Here is a 22,375-nt window from a genome sequence, read left to right on the forward strand (position 1 = left end):
ATGCCAAAAATGACTAACTAATTATATATATAATATATATATATATATATATATATATATATATATATATATTTTATACGTATATATATTTAAAGTCATCATTCTTTCAGCAGTTGTAAAGGACTCATACATTTCTGAGAGAGAGAGAGTGCGTTTTATCAACTATACTGGATTCTAGGTCTTTCACTATTTTCCCAGTTCTGTGGCCGATTCCTAGATGGGAATTCATACCAACCTTCATTAATCAGTTTGTGGATCTCCCATAATTACTGAGATTACACTTCGGACAAGTAAACTGCTGATGAACGCATTAGAAGAGGGAGTGAATTTTTATTATTGAGCATCAGCCCCAAAACCAAAGGATTTATGAGTTTGAGACCTAGACTTGGGGAATTGTTCAAAATAATTTATTCCGTCCAGTTGTCATTGTTCATAAACAGTAATGAGACATGAAAGGTCATACTGGGATTGGTTGAAGCCATCTTATTTTATCTACAAGTGCATAAACAGTTTTACAAAATAGCCAGGTTGGAAAGCAATTATTCTTAAAATATTTTCTCTAGAGGATCATTAAAGGAAGGGTGCAAAAGAGAAAAAACTTTATTAACCAAGAGTGTTGTGGCATTAATGTTAAAAGGACAAAAAATAAAGATTAAAGAGCTTTTTATGCTCACAACTATTAAGTACAAAGGCAATTTAATATCCAAATCACTATACTTTGGGAGTAACTTGCACCCAAGGGGAATTATAATTGATAGGTGCTTTGCCCCAGGCAGGATTTGAACCATTGCCCGGTTTAGTAACATGACTTTAGACAGTGACATTGAAAAAACTCTGCTGTAGGCAGAATATGTGGAGTCAGATGGCAGGATAGATTGAGAAATGCTACCAGAAGGGAGTTTCATATGTAGATAAGATAATTATGAGAGGGAGATGAGTAGGAACACCCAGACATGTTTGATGAGAGATGTGAGAAAGGATGATAGCGATGATTGGGAATTTGTGGGAGGACAAAGCACGGAAAAGGCATGAGTAGTGGAGTTTCACAGATGCTTTTCGTGTTACACTATATATGATATATATATATATATATATATATATATACATATATATATATATATATTATATATATATATTATATATATATATTATTTATATATATATATATATATATATATAATATCCCACAATTGCTAGAATACTTGTTCATACTCACAAAATACTCTGCTTATTACCATCTTTCCGATTTAACTCAGTCTGTGATGAATTTCCATTTTCTATGTTTCTCAGTTTCTGTTAGTATATTTTTGTCAAAAGATAGCGGTGCGTATTGTTTGCTTTATGAATTTCCAATGCCAGAAACTGCTCCTGGGAAATTCTCTCCAAATTCGCAACTTTCAAACCATGGAAAAAATACTAAATTTCGAATGTTGCTTGAATCAGAATTTTATTTTCTTTATTACATTTAAGCATCCAAAGTGATTCCTTATAATACTGCATGATTTAAAAATGCAGTGAAAATAATATAATCTATGACTCAAAAGTTAACTTGGAAATGTAAACACACACACACACACACACACACACACACACACACACACACACACACATATATATAATATATATATATATATATATATATATATATATATATATATATATATATAAGGATACAGCAGGATAACTAATCAGTCAGATCAAGAAATGAGGGGTGTGGAAACATGGTATAAAAAATCATTATTTGTGCCTACACTTCAAAACAACTTGTCTCATTTTCAACGCTGCAATATAAGAGCAAACATTGTAACTTCAGTACACATAAATTACACAGAAAACCTCTTTAACAGACAAAAACATTTGTACACGAGGGTAAATTGAGCGTTGCTGGTGGTACCAACCTATAGAGGAGGGGGGCGGGGGGATGAGGAGGGTGACTGGAAGGCAGATAAGTGGAAAGCAAAGAAGCCAAAATTTTTGGATATCAGAGAGCATGCCGAAAAATGTGGCAACAACATCGAATATGATAAATTTAAAATCATTACTGGGGGCTCTTCCAAGCTAGCACTCAGTTGCTCCGGAATCGCTAATTATTAGCTAAACATTCAGTTCAATTGTTGAGTGCCTAAAGCCCCTCCATCGCTTTGTACCTGTCGTGACTGGTCTCTTTGCTTTTCAACTGCATTCCAGTCGCTGCCCCCTCTCTTCCCTATAGGTTGCTACTTCCAGCAATGCTAAATTTATCCATATATTCAAAATGTGTTTGTGTTTTATTGAAGTTTTCTGTGTAAATTTACTTTTGCTGACAATGTTTGTTCTTTTATTGCAGCCTTGAAAATGAGACTAGTTGTCTTGCAATGTCGGCACAAATAAAGATGATTTTATGCACCACTCTGTTTCCACTGCCCTCAACTCTTTATCTATCTATCTATCTATCTATATCATATATATATATATATATATATATATATATATATATATATATATATATACATATATATATATATATATATATATTATAAAATATATATATGTATATGATATATATATATAATATATATATATAATATATTTACACACACACACACACACACACATATATCTATATTATATTATAAATATATATAATATATATATTATATATTATATAATATATATATAAGGCAAATGTTTGTTTGTCTACTCTTGTTCAATTAATGCACGTCCCCACACTAAGAAAACTATGCCCGCCAAATTGTGACAGTAGACTCCCCCCCAGAAAGGTATTAGTCAATCCAAAATTGTAGAGCCACTTCTCTACAGATTTTTCAAAAAAATTTTTGGCTCGACAGGATCCCAAGTGATTACTTATTGTGACAGTGATTGCATAATCCATCCTATAGGGGTTTATCACAAGCAACGCCAGGTACAGCATCTATTATTGTATATAGTGTATGTATATACGCGTTCTCCGGATTCATGGGCTCACACATTCGCGAATTTCTCTCTGGAACATCTCCCCGCATTATTTGCGGAAAATTTACCTATTGGCAGTATTTTTCTATGAGAAATATCCAGAAATTCCTGGTGTTGTTTTATCAATTTCATCATAAAATGCACTTTTTGTGATATAACTATTAAAAAAACCAAGTATAAAATATTTAGTGGGTTTTTCTTGAGTTTTAAGTAATAAAATAGGCTGTTTTGAGTGTTTTAATAGCGGTTCCAACTATTCACAGGGGGTCTGGTATGCATCCCCCACGAATACGGGGGACCACTGTATATATATATACATATATATATATATATATATATTAATAATTATTATTTATATATATATAGATATATATATATATATATATATGCTATATATATATATAAAAGCAAATGTCACAAAGAAAAAGTGAAACAATGTAGTTGTTTCCTAGGCCTTTCAACACGGTCCTTAATTAGTGGACTGATGAAAACTATAAAAGTAATGGTCCAAGAAAGCTTGTATAATTGACGGATGACATATCTGTTTGTCATCTGTCAATTATACGAACTTTCTTGTACCCTTATTTTTATATATTTCATCAACCTGCTAGTCAAGGACAGTGTGTCGAAAGGCCTAGCAGCTACTCTCTTGTTTTACTTTTCCTTCGTGACATTTGCCTTTATACACACATCATGTTCCATGTCTTCGTGAATTAGTTATACATACATACACACACACACACACATATATATATATATATATATATATAATATATATATATATATATATATATATATATATATATATTTATTTATTTATTTATCTATGTTTATATATTTTATATATATTGTCAAACAGACATATACTTTTCGCCTAGACATTATCTTGTTGATCTATCAAATTCTTTAACTTTCAACCCTCTTGCAAAGCCTTAACTTTCAACCCTCTTGCAAAGCCTGAAGAGAAATTTAATTGTCAAGGAGAGAGATTTGTCAATACTGTATTGCATTTTACTGTAACAGAATTAGGCAGTTTCACAAACCTTTTTTAGGAGCGCAGCATTTGCAACCGGGGCCATCACATCCCCCGGGGATTTCATATTCTGTGAAGTGGTCACATTGACGCCTGCTGCAATATCCACCACCCTGGTTGCAAATACTTAACTCATTGCATCCTGCAGAATGAAACAATTTTAACTTTGTATTCAAAGTCAAAATTTAACTAGCAGTGTTTATCTATAACTACTTATATTGATTACGCAGCCTAATTGCATATAGATGTTATTCAAGTTTTGCAGTTATTAACAGTTTAAAATGTTTGGAAAAAGATTTATATTCGATTATAGATTAAGTCAGAAATGTGTTTTAAACAGTGGAAACCATGATAATTTTGTTTGTTCACTTAAATGTATATAGTAATCCGGTTAATTTATATTGTGTATTATCAGGCGATCTCTGTTCTGTTGACTATTCTGGAAAATTTTATTGGTGTTCCTTTGTTGTACAGGTGGGAAAATTCACTCAGAACTACAATACTATCAATATTTTGTCCGCTTTTAGATTAGGTTCACCATGCTAGTAGTCTTGAGGCATGGCATCTGTTGAAATCATCCCAATCTACAAGCTATTCTGTATTTCTGTTGCCATACTGACTAGCTAAAGATATGGCTATATACAAATGTCATATGCAGAAAAGGAAATTGCTTCGTAATGACAGAATCCTTTCTTTAATTGGATGCAGATTCATCGATTGAAATCTGAGCTTTCATACAAAGTTGAATTATGACAGAAATGTGAGATTCTTAATATACTTCAGAGGATGATCCTCTAACCTTCTACAGAAGTATTACATTTGTTTACTTTGGGCCAAGTGAGGTTGTATCTTGAACAAAGGTTTGTTGATAAAACTAAATATTCTTGAAAAGGTTAAAACCGCTCTTTCTTGTTTAATACTAATAATTGAAAGTATCTAGAAAGCCAGTTATGCATAAGAATAAAACATGTAAACTAACCTTTATCTGGAGCACAACACATACAGTTTGTTCCAGAACATCCATATGGAATCATTATTTCCCCTGCAATACACTCATGGCGACAGTTACCACCTCCTTGCGTGCAGCTGGGTGTCTCATCACAAACTGTCAAGATCGATCATTTATCAGATTTAATTTTAATATAGCTAACACAGAATTGGATGTGGCCATAATATTTATGAAACACCAAACACATTCAAAACAATTATTAACACTAAAGTTACCAAAAGTATATTACCTCCAGAGGGGGAAATACTAGTAATGTAGCTAAAGGAATAGTTTATTTCAAATTAAAGAGCAAAATTCTTTTGGAACTTGCCATATTTTTTTCCCAGTAGTATTAAAATATTTGTTTAGAAGACTTGTTTTGAGAGAGAGGGAGAGAGAGGGCAACTCTGACTTAATACTTTGGCTTTTCTATTGAAACTCCCCAATCAATAAACTTACTTGAGAAATGTAGCAGTACTGTACTGAAGAAGAATTAGTACATATGACTCTTGGGTAGCATTCCTACAAGTATCCCTTTGTTGGTGTGTTTTTTTTTTTGTCCTACTCTGATGTAATGTAACTAATCACACTTGGATTTTGTGACTTTTTCGACATCAACCACTCAATTTTTTTAACTTTGGTTGTTAGTTTCCAGGAATATATGCAACAGTTACTTGCACCTCCAACCTCATCTAAAGCTCCATTACTGTGTGGTGTTTTACTGTTATCCCTATCGCAACTAGCTTCTTGTGTCATTGCTATTTCTCCTATCTACATTCTCTATTGTGCTTGCATCCTCTTCCTTTTTTTCCAGCTTCATCTTGAGATCATTCCTTTTCTCAGCTGCCATCACACACACTACACACACACACATACACACGGACACACAGACACACACACACACACATTTTCCATCAAGACATTATCTTGTTGATAATTCAAATCCTTTAACTTTCAACCCTCTCGCAAAGCCCTGAAGAGAAATTCAATTGTCGAGGAGAGAGAATTGTCAATAGTACTGTATTGCATTTTATTGTAACAGAATTTGGCAGTTTCACAAACCTGTTTTAGGAGTGCAGCATTTGCAACCGGGGCCATCACATCCCCCAGGGATTTCAGATTCTGTGAAGTGATCACATTGGCTCCTGCTGCAATATCCTCCACCCTGGTTGCAAATACTTAACTCATTGCATCCTGCAGAATGAAACAATTTTAACTTTGTATTCAAAGTCAAAATTTAACTAGCTGTGTTTATGTATAACCACTTATATAGATTACGCAGCCTAATTCCATTTAGATATTATGCATGTTTTGCAGTTATCAAGAGTTCAAAATGTTTGGGAAAGAAATTTATATTCAATAATAGTCCAAATAGATTAAGCCAGAAATATGTTTTAAAATGTGGAAACCATGATAATTTTGTTTGTTCACTTATATGTATAAAGTAATCCGGGTATTCCTAGCAAGTGGTTAATTCCGAGTCTGCTTCCTTTTTTGTACCAATGGAATACATTTCAAAGTTCAGTTCTGTAGAAAATCAGTTACACATGTAAATACATCAAGAAACTAACCATTTGGAGGAGCGCAACAAACACAGTTATTAGAAGAACATCCGTGTGGAACCTCTTTTTCGTTCTCAAGACAGAAGAGACTGGTACATTGACCTCCTCTCATTGTACATCGGTCTAACTCTTGACAAACTGCGGAAGGTTTTCTTCATTTACTATTATGACAAACACTATAACTAGAGTTTAGGTTTTAATATTTCATTAGTTTTCCATATTAAACATTTCAAATCTGTCGTGTTATTACAGAACTGCTTATTGGCTTCTATTCTTCAGAACTTTGTCTCATCAAACAAACCTGCTTTACGAATACAGCATTTACATCCTGGACCATCACATCCATTGGCAAGCTCAGTTTCTGTATCATGATCACACTGGCTCTTGCTGCAGTATCCTCCTTTTTGGAAGCATGTGTTCAGCAAGGTGCATCCTGTACATTTAAGAAGAACAGATGTTCTGGATAAAATAACTGTATCATCATGGGAAGTATAGACATTATTACTCCTTTAATGGTGTACAGAGGGAGTTAAATTGATTTGTAGAGATACTAGTGGAAAATGTGTACACCTGTATTCCCTGACACTCAGTTGAAAATGAATATATTGTTTGTTCTATAGTCCATTAAACTTGCTTTCTATCCATTTAACGGGACAGCACTTTAAGTACCACTTAATACCAGTTTTGACATTCTGCAATTCTTCAAATATGCAGTCATTCAGTTGACTGTTCTTTCCCATTCTGCTGACTGTCTTTGTGTGTCATCATAACCTTGTTCATACTCTGCTCTTTTACAACTTACTGGAATTGCTTGGACACTATTTTCGTGTTCTGCAACTTACTGGAATATCTTAGACACTAATTACGTAGCATGCAACTTATTGGAATTGCTTGGACACTATTTTTGTGTTCTACAACTTACTGGAATTGCTTGGACACTATTTTTGTGTTCTACAACTTACTGGAATTGCTTGGACACTATTTGTGTGTTCTACAACTTACTGGAATTGCTTGGACACTATTTTCGTGTTCTACAACTTACTGGACTTGCTTGGACACTATTTTTGTGTTCTACAACTTACTGGAATTGCTTGGACACTATTTTTGTGTTCTACAACTTACTGGAATTGCTTGGACACTATTTTTGTGTTCTACAACTTACTGGAATTGCTTGGACACTATTTTTGTGTTCTACAACTTACTGGACTTGCTTGGACACTATTTTCGGAGTGTTCCACTGTTCCAGTTAATTTTTGTTGTGCATTATCAGGCAATCTCCTGTTTTGTTGCCTATTCTGTATCATTTTACTGGTGTTCCTTTGTTGTACAAGTGGAAAAATTTACCCAGAACTACCTTGCTATCAATACTTTGTCCGCTTTTAGATCAGGTTCACCATGCTAGTAGTCTTGAGGCATGGCATCTGATGACGTCATCCCATCTGCAAGCTGTTCTGTATTTCTGTTGCCATACTGCCTAGCTAAATACTTGGCCATATACAAATGCTATATACAGAAAAGAAAGTTGCTTCATAATGACAGAATCACTGCCTTCGGCCAAGGTCTAAATTCCTTTCTTTAATTGGGTGCAGATTCATCGGTTTAAAGCTGAGCTTTCCATACAAAGTTGAATTATTACAGAAATGTGAGATTCTGAATCTACTTCAGAGGATGATCCTTATCCTTCTACAGAAGCATTACATTTATATAGTTTGGACCAGGTATGGTTATATCTTGAACAAAAGTTTGTGTTAATAAAATGAAATATTCTTGAAAAGGTTAAAACCCCTCTTACATGTTTAATACTGATAATTGAAAGTATCTAGAAAGCCAGTTATGCATAAGAATAAAACATGTAAACTAACCTTTATCTGGAGCACAACACATACAGTTTGTTCCAGAACATCCATATGGAATCATTATTTCCCCTACAATACACTCATGGCGACAGTTACCGCCTCCTTGCGTGCAACTGGGTGTCTCATCACAAACTGTCGAGATCGATCATTTATCAGACTTAAGATATAGCTAACACAGAATTGGATGTGGCCATAATGATTTAATATAATGTTTTAAGAATTTTGTGTTGCTCTCTTTATATGAAACACCAAAAACATTCAAAACAATTGTTAACACTGAAGTGACCAAAATTATATTATCTCCAGTAAGGGAAAATACTAGTAATGTAACCAAAGGACCACTTGGTTTCAAATTAGACACAACGTTCTTTTGAAACTTGCCATACTTTTTTCCCATTAGTATTAAAATATGGCTGACTTAATTTTATGAAGCTCCCCGATCAATAAACCTATTTTAGAAATGTAGCATTACTCTACTGAAAGAGAATTAGTACATATGACTCTTAGGTAGCATTCCTACAAGTATCCCTTTGTTGGTGTTTTTTTTTTTTTTTGTCCTACTCTGCTGTAATGGAACTAATCACAGTCTTTAGTTCGGATTTTGTGACTTCATCTTTCACTTTCATAGTTTTGACTTTCCTCGTGCATTTACTCGGTTGAAAAACTAAGCTTGCCTGTGATTACGAAGTCCCCCAAATAAGATAGGTGCCCTTCTGCAATAGCACTGGAAAAAGGTTACTTGATACAATACCTTTCTCCCTTTCATTCTCAGCCCATTAGGTGCTGTCCTCAATTTGCTTCCTGCCTTATGTCAACTGTGTAATCCCATACCAGTTTCTACTAAAATATTTTTGTTCTTCGACATCACCTATTCAATTCGTTAATTTTTGTCGGTAGTTTCCAGGAATATATGCAGCAGTTACTTGCACCTCCAACCTCTTCTGAAGCTAGATTAATGTCAGCTACCTCTTGAGATTATTCCTTTTTCTCAGCCGTCATCACACACACACACACACACACTTTTCACCTAAACATCATCTTGTTGTACAATACTGTATTTTATTGTAACAGAATTGGGCAGTTTCACAAACCTGTTTTAGGAGCGCAACATTTGCAACCGGGGCCATCACATCCCCCGGGGATTTCATATTCTGTGAAGTGGTCACATTGGCTCCTGCTGCAATATCCTCCACCCTGGTTGCAAATACTTAACTCATTGCATCCTGCAGAATGAAACAATTTTAATTTTATATTCAGTCAAAATGTAACCAGCAGTATTTATATATAACCCCTTGTATTAATGACGCAGCCTAATTGCATAGTATAGATGTTATGCAAGTTTTGCAGTTATCAAGAGTTCAAAACATTTTGGAAAAAAAATTTATATTCGATGATACTCTAATTAGGTTAAGCCAGAAATGTGCTTTAAAATGTGGTAACCATGATAATTTTGTTTGTTCGCTTAAATGTATAAAGTAATCCGGGTATTCCTTATTCCTAGCAAGTGGTTTATTCTGAGTCTGCTTCCTTTTTTATACCAATGGAATATATTTCAAAGTGCAGGTCTGCAGAAAATCAGTTACACATGTAAATACATCAAGAAACTAACCATTCAGAGGAGCGCAACAAACGCAGTTATTAGAAGAACATCCGTGTGGAACCTCTTTTTCATTCTCAAGACAGAAGAGACTGGTACACTGACCTCCTCTCATTGTACATCGGTCTAACTCTTGACAAACTGCGGAAGATTTTCTTCATTTACTATTACAGACAAACACTATAACTAGAGTTTAGGTTTTAACATTTCATTAGTTTTTCATATTAAACATTTCAAATCTGTCGTGTTATTACAGAACTGCTTATTGGCTTCTATTCTTCAGAACTTTGTCTCATCAAACAAACCTGCTTTACGAATACAGCATTTACATCCTGGACCATCACATCCATTGGCAAGCTCAGTTTCTGTATCATGATCACACTGGCTCTTGCTGCAGTATCCTCCTTTTTGGAAGCATATGTTCAGCAAGGTGCATCCTGTACATTTAAGAAGAACAGATGTTCTGGATAAAATAACTGTATCATCATGGAAAGTATAGACATAATTACTCCTTTAATGGTGTACAGAGGGAATTAAATTGATTTGTAGAGATACTAGTGGAAAATGTGCACACCTGCATTTCCCTGACACTTAGTTGACAATGAATATATTGCTTGTTCTATAGTCCATTAAACTTGCTTTCTATCCATTTTATGGACACTATCTTAAGTTCCACTAATTATGCAATTCTTCAAGTATGCAGTCATTCAGTTGACTGTTCTTTCCCATTCTGCTGACTGTCTTTGGTGTGTCATCATAACCTTGTTCATACTCTGGTGTTCTACAACTTACTGGAATTGTTTGGACACTATTTTTGTGTTCTACAACTTACTAGAATTGCTTGACTATTCTCGTAGTGTTCCATTCCACTGTTCCAATTAACTTCTAGTGTGCATTATCAGGCGATCTCCTGTTCTGTTGACTATTCTGGATAATTTTACTGGCGTTCCTATGTTGTACAGGTGGGAAATTTCACCCAGACATCTTGCTATCAATACTTTCTCCACTTTCAGATCAGATTCACGATGTTAGTAGTCTTGAGACATGGCATCTGTTGAAGTCATCCCATCTGCAAGCTGTTCCGTATTTCTGTTGCCATACTGCCTAGCAAAACACTTGGCTATATACAAATGCTATATGCAGACCCACTGCCTTTGGCCGAGGCTTAAAGTCCTTTCTTTAATTGGATGCAGATTCTTCGGTTGAAATCTGAGCTTTCATACAAACTTAAATTATGACAGAAATATGAGATTCTGGATCTACTTCAGAGTATGATCTCTAAGCTTCTACAGAGGCAATACATTTGTTTATTTTGGACCAAGTATGGTTATATCTTGAACAAAGGTTTGTGTTAATAAAACGAAATATTCTTGAAAAGGTTAAAACCGCTGCTCCTTGTTTATTTAAACTAATAATTGAAAGTATCTAGAGAGTCAGTTATGCATAGGAATGAAACGTAAACTAACCTTTATCTATAGCCCAATGCATACAGTTTGTTCCAGAACATCCATATGGAATCATTGTTTCCCCAGCAACAAACTCATGGCAACAGTTACCACCTCCTTGCGTGCAGCTGGGTGTCTCATCACAAATTGTCGAGATCGAACATTTATCAGACTTAAGATATAGCTAACACAGAATTGGATGTGGCCATAGTTATTTAATATGTTTTAAGAATTTTGTATTGCTTTCTTAATATGAAACACTAAAAACATTCTAAATAATTATTAGCACTAAAGTGACCAAATGTATATTACCTCCAGATGGGAAAATAATAGTAATGTAGCTGAAGGAACAGTTGGTTTCAAATTAAAGAAGCAAAGTTCTTTTGAAACTTGCCATACCTTTTTTCCCAGTTGTATTAAAATATTTGTTTAGAATCAGACTTGTTTTGAGAGAGAGAGAGAGAGAGAGAGAGAGAGAGAGAGAGAGAGAGAGAGAGAGAGAGCATCTCTACAAGTATCCCTTTGTTGGTGTTTTTTTTCCTACTCTGCTGTAATGTTACTAATCACACTTATTAGCTTGGATTTTCTGAATTCCTCTTAACACTTTCATAGTTTTGACTTTCCTCGTATATTTACTTATAGTTGTAAAACTAAGCTTTCCTGTGACTACAAAGTCCCACAAATGAGATAGGTGCCCTTCTGCAATAGCACTGGAAAAAGGTTACTTGGTACAATACCTTTCTCCCTTTCATTCTCAGCCCATTAGGTGCTGTCCTCAATTTGCTTCCTGCCTTATGTCAACTGTGTAATCCCATACCAGTTTCTACTAAAATATTTTTGTTCTTCGACATCACCTATTCAATTCGTTAATTTTTGTCGGTAGTTTTCAGGAATATATGCAGCAGTTACTTGCACCTCCAACCTCGTCTGAAGCTCCATTACTGTGTGGTGTTTTACTGTTATCCCTATTGCAACTAGCTTTTTGTGGCATTGCTATTTCTCCTATCTACATTCTCTATTGTGCTTGCATCCTCTCCCTTTTTCTCCAGCTGCATCTTGAGATCATTCCTTTTCTCAGCCATCATTTTATTAATGACTTTTCTAGCTTTTCTTCATTTTCTCAGTCTTCTCATAAGAAATAAGAAGAATTCAAGAGTAAGAGAAAGATGGCAAGGATGTAACTCAAGCTATTCTGTTGAAGTCCCCATCAGAAACTTGGCAAAAAAAGAAGAAAAAACGAACTATTTTTAGGGACACAACATTTGATTCATAATATCTCTTTACGTATTATATAGTTTGTCTTCTATATTTTTAGTAGCTTAACCACTGTTTAGATATATGAATACTATCCCTTCTGCAAATAGTTTTTTATTCTTCGCTGTTTTCCTGCATCTGAATTCCAAATTTTCTTGGCAACATTTCCCTTCTCTCATTCCATCACGAAATCTGCCGTTAATCTATTTTTTTTTTACTGACTTCCAGCTTTTTTACTTTTTCAGTGCAGTTAAAAGGAAGAGAGAGAAGAGAAAAGAGAGAAGAGAGAGAGAGAGAGAGGAGAGAGAGAGCAAAGATAAAAACTCAGCTTACATTGTTTGGTTAAACAGCACAAAACTAACCTTTTGTAGAGACACAGCATTTACACCCAGGTCCGTCGCATCCCCCTGGAATTTGCTGTTCATCATTACTATTGCACGGGCCCTTAGCACAATATCCATTCATTTGGGCACATGTAGGTGTCATGGTGCATACTGTGAAATAGGGAATAATTAGAGTTCACTAACATTTGTGACTTAATTTACTTAGTTCATATGAATACTTTACTAGGATAACAACCCCCTCCTCCGTAGCTTAGCAAAGGATTAATATACTATCATAATTATTATTATTATGCAATTTGTCTCTTTCTTTCGTTTCTTTTTCCCATATCGACATTCTTTCTGATTTGCATCAGCTTTTTTTTATATTTAGTACTATGACGAGAGCATATTTTTTCTTAATCTTGAGATATTGAGAGACTTTTTACTTCTTTATCTGCACAGTGTGCTTAGAAGAGAGAGAGATTCTACATGAACTATTGAATTACACAACAAAAATTATGAATAAACAAACCTGTGTTAGGGATACAGCATTTACACCTAGGTCCATCACATCCCCCTGGAATTTGCTGTTCATCTTTGTTATCGCACTGGCCCTTTGTACAATATCCCCCATTTTTGTGACATATAGGGTGACTGAAGCAGTCTGTACAATAAAAAAGGATATAGAATACATTAATAGTTATTAATAAAAAATATTATTATTATTATTTTATTTATTTATTAATTAATTTTTTTAAGGTTAAGTGGGTCAACTAAGTTGGTGGAAATATCAAAGAAAGTGCAGTAGGGGAGGCTGAGATGGTATAGACACCTGTTGAGGAGAGATGAGGACCACTCTGGGAGACATACTATGGGGATGGAGGTTCAAAGAAGAAGAAGAGGGAGACCAAGAAAGAGATGGAAGGACTGTGTGAGAGGGGACTTACATGAAAAGGGAATTGATGGGGCAGAAGCACAGGATAGAAGTAGATGGAAATGGCTCAACCGAAACTGCGACCCCATATAAAAATGGGAACCAGCTGGAAAGAATATTATTATTTGAAGGTAGGAGACTCTCTCAAACATGTTTTGTTAAAGAGGATGGCAGCATCAGTGGAATTGATTTTATATATGGTATTTTCAATTCTTCTTATTATTTTCCTCTCATCAGGGCTGATATTTGCTAATATATGGTCGATGTTCATATTCTGGTCAATGTCTTCTCAAAATATTAATTTATTCATATGATAACTAAAAGTGGCGTATGGTCGCCGTAGAGTTTGCAAATTGTAGCCTGAAAATCAGGATTTGTTCTCGTTGTCTAAGGGCATACCTGAATTCAACCATTTTGAACTGTATGTTCGGTTCATTTTCAAGGAAGGGTGTGCTTGAACTGATTGGAATGGGGTCGTTCGATGGTATTTATAGTGTCCCGGGTGCTCTGTCTTGTGAGAGCTGAATTTTCATTGGTAGAACGGGATTAAGTCCCCGAGTCAAGCCGTCTCCCAGAGGTGGATGCTTGCACTGATCTTTGCGTGCAGATGCTGGTGACTGGGAGGGTAGTATTGGGAAGGTTATTGCCAGTAGATGGGGGCACCGCCTGATTGGTCAATTCGATCGGCTCTGGGGTGCTGGCAGATGGCGCCCTACACGCCACTGTCGGGAGGGAAGTCTCTTGTGTAGTGTTAAGGTTGGGTCTCTACTTTCTGATGTGTAGTGCCTCCAGGAGGTGGAGGTGACGGTGGTTTGCTGCCTTATCAATAATTCCAATATTAGGAATTATGTCCTTTTGGGTTATCCTGATATTATGGGTGTTTTTAGCATGATTATGGATGGTGCCTTCCTGAGCGTGGCAGGATATCCTCTTGGAAAATCCATAGTTGTCTTACAAATGTAGGTCCTTGGGCATTTCCGGACAGAGCATTTTTATTGGTAGACAATGTTAGTTTTCTTGAGAGGGTCCTGCAACATGGGGGTTGGATTGTTTTTCATGATCAGGCCACTGCTCTTCTTGCTTTTGTAGTAATTCATCAGTTTAACCTTTTTTGCAGGGTCCATAGGGGAGACTTTCCTTTCTATGATGTTGCGAAGCACTCATTCGTCCTCTTTGTATTTCTTGTGAAATACTCCCTTGTAAAGGAGAATAACGTCTTCAAGGGTGGCAGGGCGAGGCTCCTGCTGATACCATTTATCGATATTTCTTCTAATGCATTTTGTGATGTCCCAGTTGGAATACCCATTGTTAATTAAAACCTAGGCAGCACACACTAATTCAGTGTGTGCGTCCATCCAAGCAGAGCAGTGTGAGAGATCTCTCGTGATGAAGGTGCTGATCACAGTGCACTTATATCTCTCTGGAACTCGCTCTTGCTGTTCAGGCACATCCCAGGTTTGTAGGGTTTGTATACACTTGTGTTACAAACCGCTCCTCTCGTTGCCCGACGAGGACATCAAGGAAGGGAAGGCGACAGTCATGTCAATATTCAATGGTGTTGAGTCTGCTGTGGTTGTGAAAGGCTTGTCGCAGGTGCTCTATTTCTTCGACCATGTTGGCGCTTATGAAGGTGTCATTAATACAACGGATGTACATAGACAGTTTCTCGATGGTGGTGAATACCCGATGTTCCACAGCACCCATGTAGAAGTTCGCAAAAAGTACTCCAAGGGAAGAACCCATCGCTACACCATCTTTTTGTGTGTACATAAGGCCTTTTTTGTACTCTCAAGGAGCTTTCCGAGGGTATGTTCAGGGATGTTTAATGGGAGTGTGGAGTCATCTCTATATACACGATCCAGAATTATCTGGAGTTTCATCCAGGGGAACGTTTGTGAAGAGGGACTCCATGTCCGATAATGCAATAATTCCTCTGGGGGGTGTCATTTTCAGGGCTTCTATAAACTCGGCGGAGGACTTCAAACTGTGGTCATCTGGAATGTAAGGAGTCAAAATCGTATTCAATTTCTTCACAAGCTGGTACGTAGGGGTGGGAATTTAGTTAATAATGGGGCGTAACGGGTTCCCTGGTTGATGGGTTTTAACATTCCTGTATGTGTAGCCAAGGTTGTAGTCCCCTACGATTGGCAGCAAGTGAAGGGCATTGGAAGCTGCATTGACAGTCTCAATAATCCTATTAGCCTCCTGTTTAATGTCATCTACTGGGTTCTATGTGATTCTCTGAAATTTGCTGCTGTCTGCTAGTATCTCATCCAACTTGTGGATGAGATACTAGCAGACAGCAGCAAATTTCAGAGAAATTCCCACCCCTACGTACCAGCTTGTGAAGAAATTGAATACGATTTTGACTCCTTACATTCCAGAGTGAATTCTTCAGTGTGAATGAGTACAAATGCAGTGATTTTATTGGCCCGACAGTTGGTGACATCCTCTTTAGCTCGGAGTTCTTTGGCTGCTTCCTTCAGGCGCCTGTCAAGCACATCACTTGTAATCACTGCGTTCTGTGAGGGCGTCGGGAGGGGCTGCAGGGTGCCCATAGTATGTATGGTGCCTTGATCTTCATGCTTGTGTGTGGTGGCCAGCAGGTACTCGATCTTAAGGCGTTTCTCCATGGGCCTTGGTTGGGTAGAGAAATGGCAATTGAGTCCCATAAGTAGAATTATGTCTTGTTTGGTGGTAGGTACATAGTTGGTCAGATTAATGTATTCTCTCTTCTGTGGGAGGGCTTCCAGGAGGCGCAGATGTTTGGGATCTGTTGTTTGGTCTGTGATATTGATATTAGGAATAATATATTTCTTTTTATTCGTTTGTTATAGGCAGTCCTGGTATGATTGAATATGACTCCATCTTGGGCATGGCAGGAGATTCACTTTAAGAAACAGAGGTCATACTGATGTATTTGACAAGGTATCCTCAGATGAGGCATGTGTATTGGAAGAACACACTTGTCTTCTTCAAGGGATCCTGCAGGGGCATGAATGGTTGTTCCTTATCACCAGGCTGTATGTCTCCTTAGTTTTATAATATATTACAAGATTAATCTTTTTGTCTGGATCGTTGAGGCTGACATCATGCACACTGATGTTTTTGAGGGCTTTTTCATCCTCCTTGTACCTCCAATGTAAGTGCCCCATGTAGAAAAGCTTGATGGGCTCTGGAATGTTGGGCAGGGTTCCTGGTGGTACCAGGCTTCCATATTCTTCCTTGTCAATTCATCAGCAACACGATTAGTGTGTCCTTTGTCGACAAGGACCTGGACCGCGGACTCCAAGTCATAGTGCGTCATTCCAGGAGGAGCAGTGAGACAGCCCTCCTGACAAAGGCTCTGATGGTGGAGCAATTATATCTCACAGGGCACTCACTCTCTGTGTTAATGCACATTATCAGGCTCATCAGCTTCATGCACACCTTCATGCTGAATCGGATATCTTGTTGCTCGACAAGGACGTCAAGGAAGGGGAGGCGGCGGTCTTCACAAGGTTCTGTTGTGAGTGTGAGGACGCTTTGGTCGTGGATTGCATGTCACAGCTGTTCTATCTCATCCTAGGAGTCTGTGCAGAGGTATCGTCAATGTAGCGAACGTACATCCTTGGTTTTGTGGAATTCTGGAAGACCCTGTTCGACAGTACCCATGTACAAATTGACGAAAAGGTCTCCAAAGGGAGATGCCATCTCCACCCCGTCGATTTAAGTGTACATGTGGTTGTGATGGTCAGCAAAGAGGACCTTCTTGGTACAGATTTCCAGCTGGGCTTGAAGGGCATGCTCAGGAATATTCAAGGATGGAGTGTCAGGGTCCCTGTAAACTCTGTCCAAGATCATTAAATGTATCATCAATGGGGACGTGTGTAAACAGAGACTTCACATCCATTGAAGCAGTGCATCCTCTGGTGAGTGTTACTCATAGGGCTTCTAAGAACTCAGCTGATGACTTCAGTCTGTGGTTATCCGGGTAATAAGGGGTGAAGATGGATGGTGTTGAGTTTCATGGGGGTGAAATGTAAAAATTACCAAAAACTACAGATATTAGTGTCTAATCCATAGTTTTAGAGGTTGCTGAGATGAATAGTGACACTCCGAAAGCCTTTGAAGTGCAAGTTTAACCTCAATAGGAGGGGGTGTAAAAAGGGGTGGGAAAGTGGGGACATGTAAAAATAACCAAAAAATACAGATATTAGTGTTTTGGAGGAGTTATGGAGTTCCATTTGACAACGTCTGTGTGAGTGTGTGTGCATCTGTGTGTGTGTGAATGAGAGAGAGAGAGAGAGTAATTGGTGGTTGGATGGTTAACGACTGTATTGGCTGTTGGTGAGTTCTGTGCTGTTTGCTGTTAGAGTTCTGTGTTTTGAGTGAGTTTTCAGTCAGTCTTTGGTGAGAGCTGGTGACACACAGTAGTGTTGGAGGAGTCTATTGAAGGCATTGGAAATTGGTTGAGTTTTGTGTTTTGTTTTGTTGTTGTTTAGTTGTTGTTAAGTTAGTGTTTTTGCTTAGAGTTGTTGTGCCTGTGCTGTTGTGATTTTTTGTGTTGTTTGTGCAGTGGTCTTTTGTTGTGTTTTGTTGTTATATGTGAGGTTGTGTTCCTTGGTTGTTGTGTTGTTAGGTTGTGGTTATGTTCCTTGGTTGGTTGCTGTGTTGTTGAGTTGTGGTTGTGTTCCATGGTTGTTGTTGTGTTGTTGTGGTCCTTAGTTGTTGTGTTGTAGTCCTTGGTTGTTGTGTTATTGGGTTGTGGGTTGTGATTCTTGGTTGTTGTTGTTGGTATTTCTGTGACCTCGACCAGCGGACAGCACAGGATAGCCCTGGAATATCTGGAGTTGGTAAGTACATGTGTTTTGTGTTTGTTTTTTGTATTTGTATAGGTGTAGGTCAATTGTCCTGCATGTATTTTGTTGTGTAAAGAAGAAAGTGTGACTGGGGTGGATTTGGCAGCTAGAGTAATTAGGTTAATGTGGGGGGATTTTGCCAGCTTGTTTTTTAGCTTGTTATCCCGCCACATTATTTTTTGGCGCCCGAACAGAGACTGTTGGTTCGGCAGCTGCAGGGCAATTGGGGTATTGAGTTGTGTGATTGGTGGAGAAAGTGAGGATGGAAGGGTTTAAGGAGATAGAGAGGCTGAAGGAGGAGTTACGGTTGGCGAGGGAAGCTAAGGGCAGGTTGGAAGTGGAGAATGAGAGGTTGAGGGTAGAGTGTGAGGAGCTGAAGAGCGAGTTAGAGGAAATGAGAGGAATGCTAAGGAGTGCGAAAGTGGAAATGAAAGAAAAGGTGAAAGGAGTGGAAGAGTGAATGGTTGAGAAAATGGATGAAAAATTTGGGGAGTAGTAGATAGGCCTACTGGGTCTTGTGATGGGCCAGGAGTGGTAAAGAAAGTGAAAGAGCGAGTGGATGAGAGTATGAGTGACGAAGGTGATTTGTTTGTGATAGGTAAGGGAAAGAAGGGGAAGACACAGGGTAAGGATTAACCTGAGGACAAGAATAAGAAGGGGGCTGAGGAAAAGAAGAAGACTAAGGGAAAGAAGGTTAGTAAGGGTGATGAACAGGATGAGACTAGGACAGAATACATTGCGGAAAGGGCTGAGAGTGATTTGGATAGCGGTGAGTGGAAACAGGTAGGTAAAAAGAAGAAGGGTAAAAAGAGTGTAGTCAGGGGTATGGACGTGAGTATGGAAGTGGATTCTCTGTATTCGGAAGAGGGAAAGAGGTGTCAGAATGGAAGTAGTGAAAGTGAGAGTGAGAGTGAGCGGGAAGTACGAAAGGCTGTGTATATGAGAGAGGTACCCTGATGTGCACAATACGAGGAATATGGTAGTTGGGACATAGGGGACTTTTTTAAAGAATATGAGAGGTATTGTGAGCTAAGTATGGGGATAACAAGAGAGTCTGGGCAAGGGAGTTAGGTAGCTTTTTGACTGGATTTTTGTTGAGAATGTATGGGGCAATGATGAGTGTAGGAAATGTGCCGTATGAGAGTGTAAACGCTGGGATTGTAGAACAGGCAAAGAGGATAAAGAGTAGTGTTAGATATAGGAGAAAGCAAGATTTTGAAGAAGTAAGAATGTATGTTGGTGAGTCGTTGTCAATGTATGTCTGTAGGTTAGAAACATTAGCTAGAAAAAAGTTTGAGGATGAAGGGATAAATGAGTGTAAGGAGTTAGTGCGAAAGTTGCTGGCAACTGTACCGGAGAGCGTATATGAGTTTATAAATGTGAAACGTAAGGAGAAAATGTGATGGACGAATGAAAGGTTGACGTGGAATGACATTTTGGAGATAGTTGAGGATTACGAGTTAGATAGGTGTATGAAAGAGAGTAGAAGTGTTAGTGTTAGGACTGAGGTATCTGAGGTTGTACCAGAATTTAAAAGATATAGGGAGGCAGTTTTGAAGGGCCGAGGCGAATGGCAGAGCGAGTGGTAGATAGGAGCGTTAGGGCAAGTAATGTGAGTGTAGTTAGCCTCAAAGGAGATAGGAGTGCGAGTGTTGGAAGAGTAGGGTCAGTTAGTCGTGAGCGAGGAGATCAGTGTTATAGATGTGGTAAGCCAGGACACAGGAAGAATGAATGTCGGTGGGCGTTAGGAGCTTGCTTCGGGCGTGGGCAAACGGGGCATTTGGTGAGCGAGTGTAAGAAAGGTAGGGATATTAAATGTTACAAGTGTGGACAGGTAGGGCACATAGCTAGTGGATGTCGGGGTACCCGTATGAACGTGGTTTGCGGCAACTGCGGGAAGAACGGCCATTATGCTAGGATGTGTAAAGCACAGCGTGCGAAGTGTGTTGAATGTGAATTGGAAGGTCACGTGGCGAGAGTGTGTAGACGAAAGAGGATGAGTCAGGCTGGGAATTCGGGAAACTAAGTGAAAAGGGGATTCAGTTGGGTGGGTCCTCTAGTATGCGACATTATGTTCGGGAGAATGCGATGAGTGAGTGGTTGAGGGTGAATAAATGTGAGCCGAGCATCGGTAGGCAAATGGGTCTGGAAGATCGGCAGTTAGTGATGATTGAGTATGGAAGAAAGCGGAAGAAGGTAAGGAAAGGGAATGAAAGGGAGAAACGTGAGCTGCATGATAAAGGAGTTAGTGTTAGGGTAAAAATGGTGGATAAGGCATGCAATATAGATGACTTTGAGGGGAGGAATGATGCATGTAGCGTGTGTGGGTTTGAATTGTCAGGGTTTAGTGAAGTTTCATCGGGAAGGGAATCAGGTGTTAAGGATGTAGTTGGCAGTATGAATGAGTCTCTTCGGAAGTTTGGTATGAGTGTAAAGGAGGTAAGTGAATTGGTGGCAGAGTTACGAGAGATATTCAGACAAGAGTTGGAAGGGGTAGATGAGATAGTGAATGGGATTTGGGAGGATGGTAGTGAGAGAGATAGTAATGGTAGTCTGACTGGAAGTGGTCTGGGAGAAGTTGATGGCAGTGTAACTGAGAGTGTGTATGAGGGCCCTCAAACAAGAGCCAGGGGACCTGCGTCTGAGCATCCGTTGGTGTTGCAGAAGGCTATTTAGTGTGGGTGTTGTGAGTGAAAGGAGATGTTGTCAAATGTAACAGGGGAGGAAATATGGAGGAGTTATGGAGTTCCATTTGCCAACGTCTGTGTGTGTGTGTGAGAGAGAGAGAGAGAGAGAGAGAGAGAGAGTAATTGGTGGTTGGATGGTTAACGACTGTATTGGCTGTTGGTGAGTTCTGGGCTGTTTGCTGTTAGAGTTCTGTGTTTTGAGTGAGTTTTCAGTCAGTCTTTGGTGAGAGCTGGTGACACACAGTAGTGTTGGAGGAGTCTATTGAAGGCATTGGAAATTGGTTGAGTTTTGTATTTTGTTTTGTTGTTGTTTAGTTGTTGTTAAGTTAGTGTTTTTGCTTAGAGTTGTTGTGCCTGTGCTGTTGTGATTTTTTGTGTTGTTTGTGCAGTGGTCTTTTGTTGTGTTTTGTTGTTATATGTGATGTTGTGTTCCTTGGTTGGTTGTTGTGTTGTTAGGTTGTGGTTATGTTCCTTGGTTGGTTGCTGTGTTGTTGAGTTGTGGTTGTGTTCCATGGTTGTTGTTGTGTTGTTGTGGTCCTTGGTTGTTGTGTTGTAGTCCTTGGTTGTTGTGTTGTAGTCCTTGGTTGTTGTGTTATTGGGTTGTGGGTTGTGATTCTTGGTTGTTGTTGTTGGTATTTCTGTGACCTCGACCGGCGGACAGCACAGGATAGCCCTGGAATATCTGGAGTTGGTAAGTACATGTGTTTTGTGTTTGTTTTTTGTTTTTGTATAGGTGTAGGTCAATTGTCCTGCGTGTATTTTGTGGTGTAAAGAAGAAAGTGTGACTGGGGTGGATTTGGCAGCTAGAGTGATTAGGTTAATATGGGGGGGGATTTTGCCAGCTTGTTTTTTAGCTTGTTATCCCGCCACAGTGTCTAATCCATAGTTTTTAGGTCACTGAGA

General features: G+C 38.2%; 1 protein-coding gene across 2 annotated transcripts in view; it reads right to left on the minus strand.

The window, feature by feature from the left end:
• The window catches only part of LOC135199538 (multiple epidermal growth factor-like domains protein 6), a 99,123-nt gene that overhangs the window by 27,919 nt on the left and 48,829 nt on the right, over positions 1 to 22,375 (minus strand). For both annotated transcript variants that reach the window (XM_064227699.1, XM_064227692.1), the window contains exons 17-27: positions 13,543 to 13,674; positions 13,050 to 13,181; positions 10,294 to 10,425; positions 10,001 to 10,129; positions 9,483 to 9,614; positions 8,398 to 8,523; positions 6,837 to 6,968; positions 6,545 to 6,673; positions 6,036 to 6,167; positions 4,965 to 5,090; positions 3,996 to 4,127 (exon numbers count right to left, since the gene is read on the minus strand). In XM_064227699.1, the coding sequence (XP_064083769.1) occupies positions 3,996 to 4,127; positions 4,965 to 5,090; positions 6,036 to 6,167; positions 6,545 to 6,673; positions 6,837 to 6,968; positions 8,398 to 8,523; positions 9,483 to 9,614; positions 10,001 to 10,129; positions 10,294 to 10,425; positions 13,050 to 13,181; positions 13,543 to 13,674 (1,434 nt within the window). The remainder of the gene's footprint in view (positions 1 to 3,995; positions 4,128 to 4,964; positions 5,091 to 6,035; positions 6,168 to 6,544; positions 6,674 to 6,836; positions 6,969 to 8,397; positions 8,524 to 9,482; positions 9,615 to 10,000; positions 10,130 to 10,293; positions 10,426 to 13,049; positions 13,182 to 13,542; positions 13,675 to 22,375) is intronic.

The sequence above is a fragment of the Macrobrachium nipponense genome, chromosome 23 (genome assembly GCF_015104395.2).
Source record: "Macrobrachium nipponense isolate FS-2020 chromosome 23, ASM1510439v2, whole genome shotgun sequence".
Lineage (NCBI taxonomy): Eukaryota > Metazoa > Arthropoda > Malacostraca > Decapoda > Palaemonidae > Macrobrachium > Macrobrachium nipponense.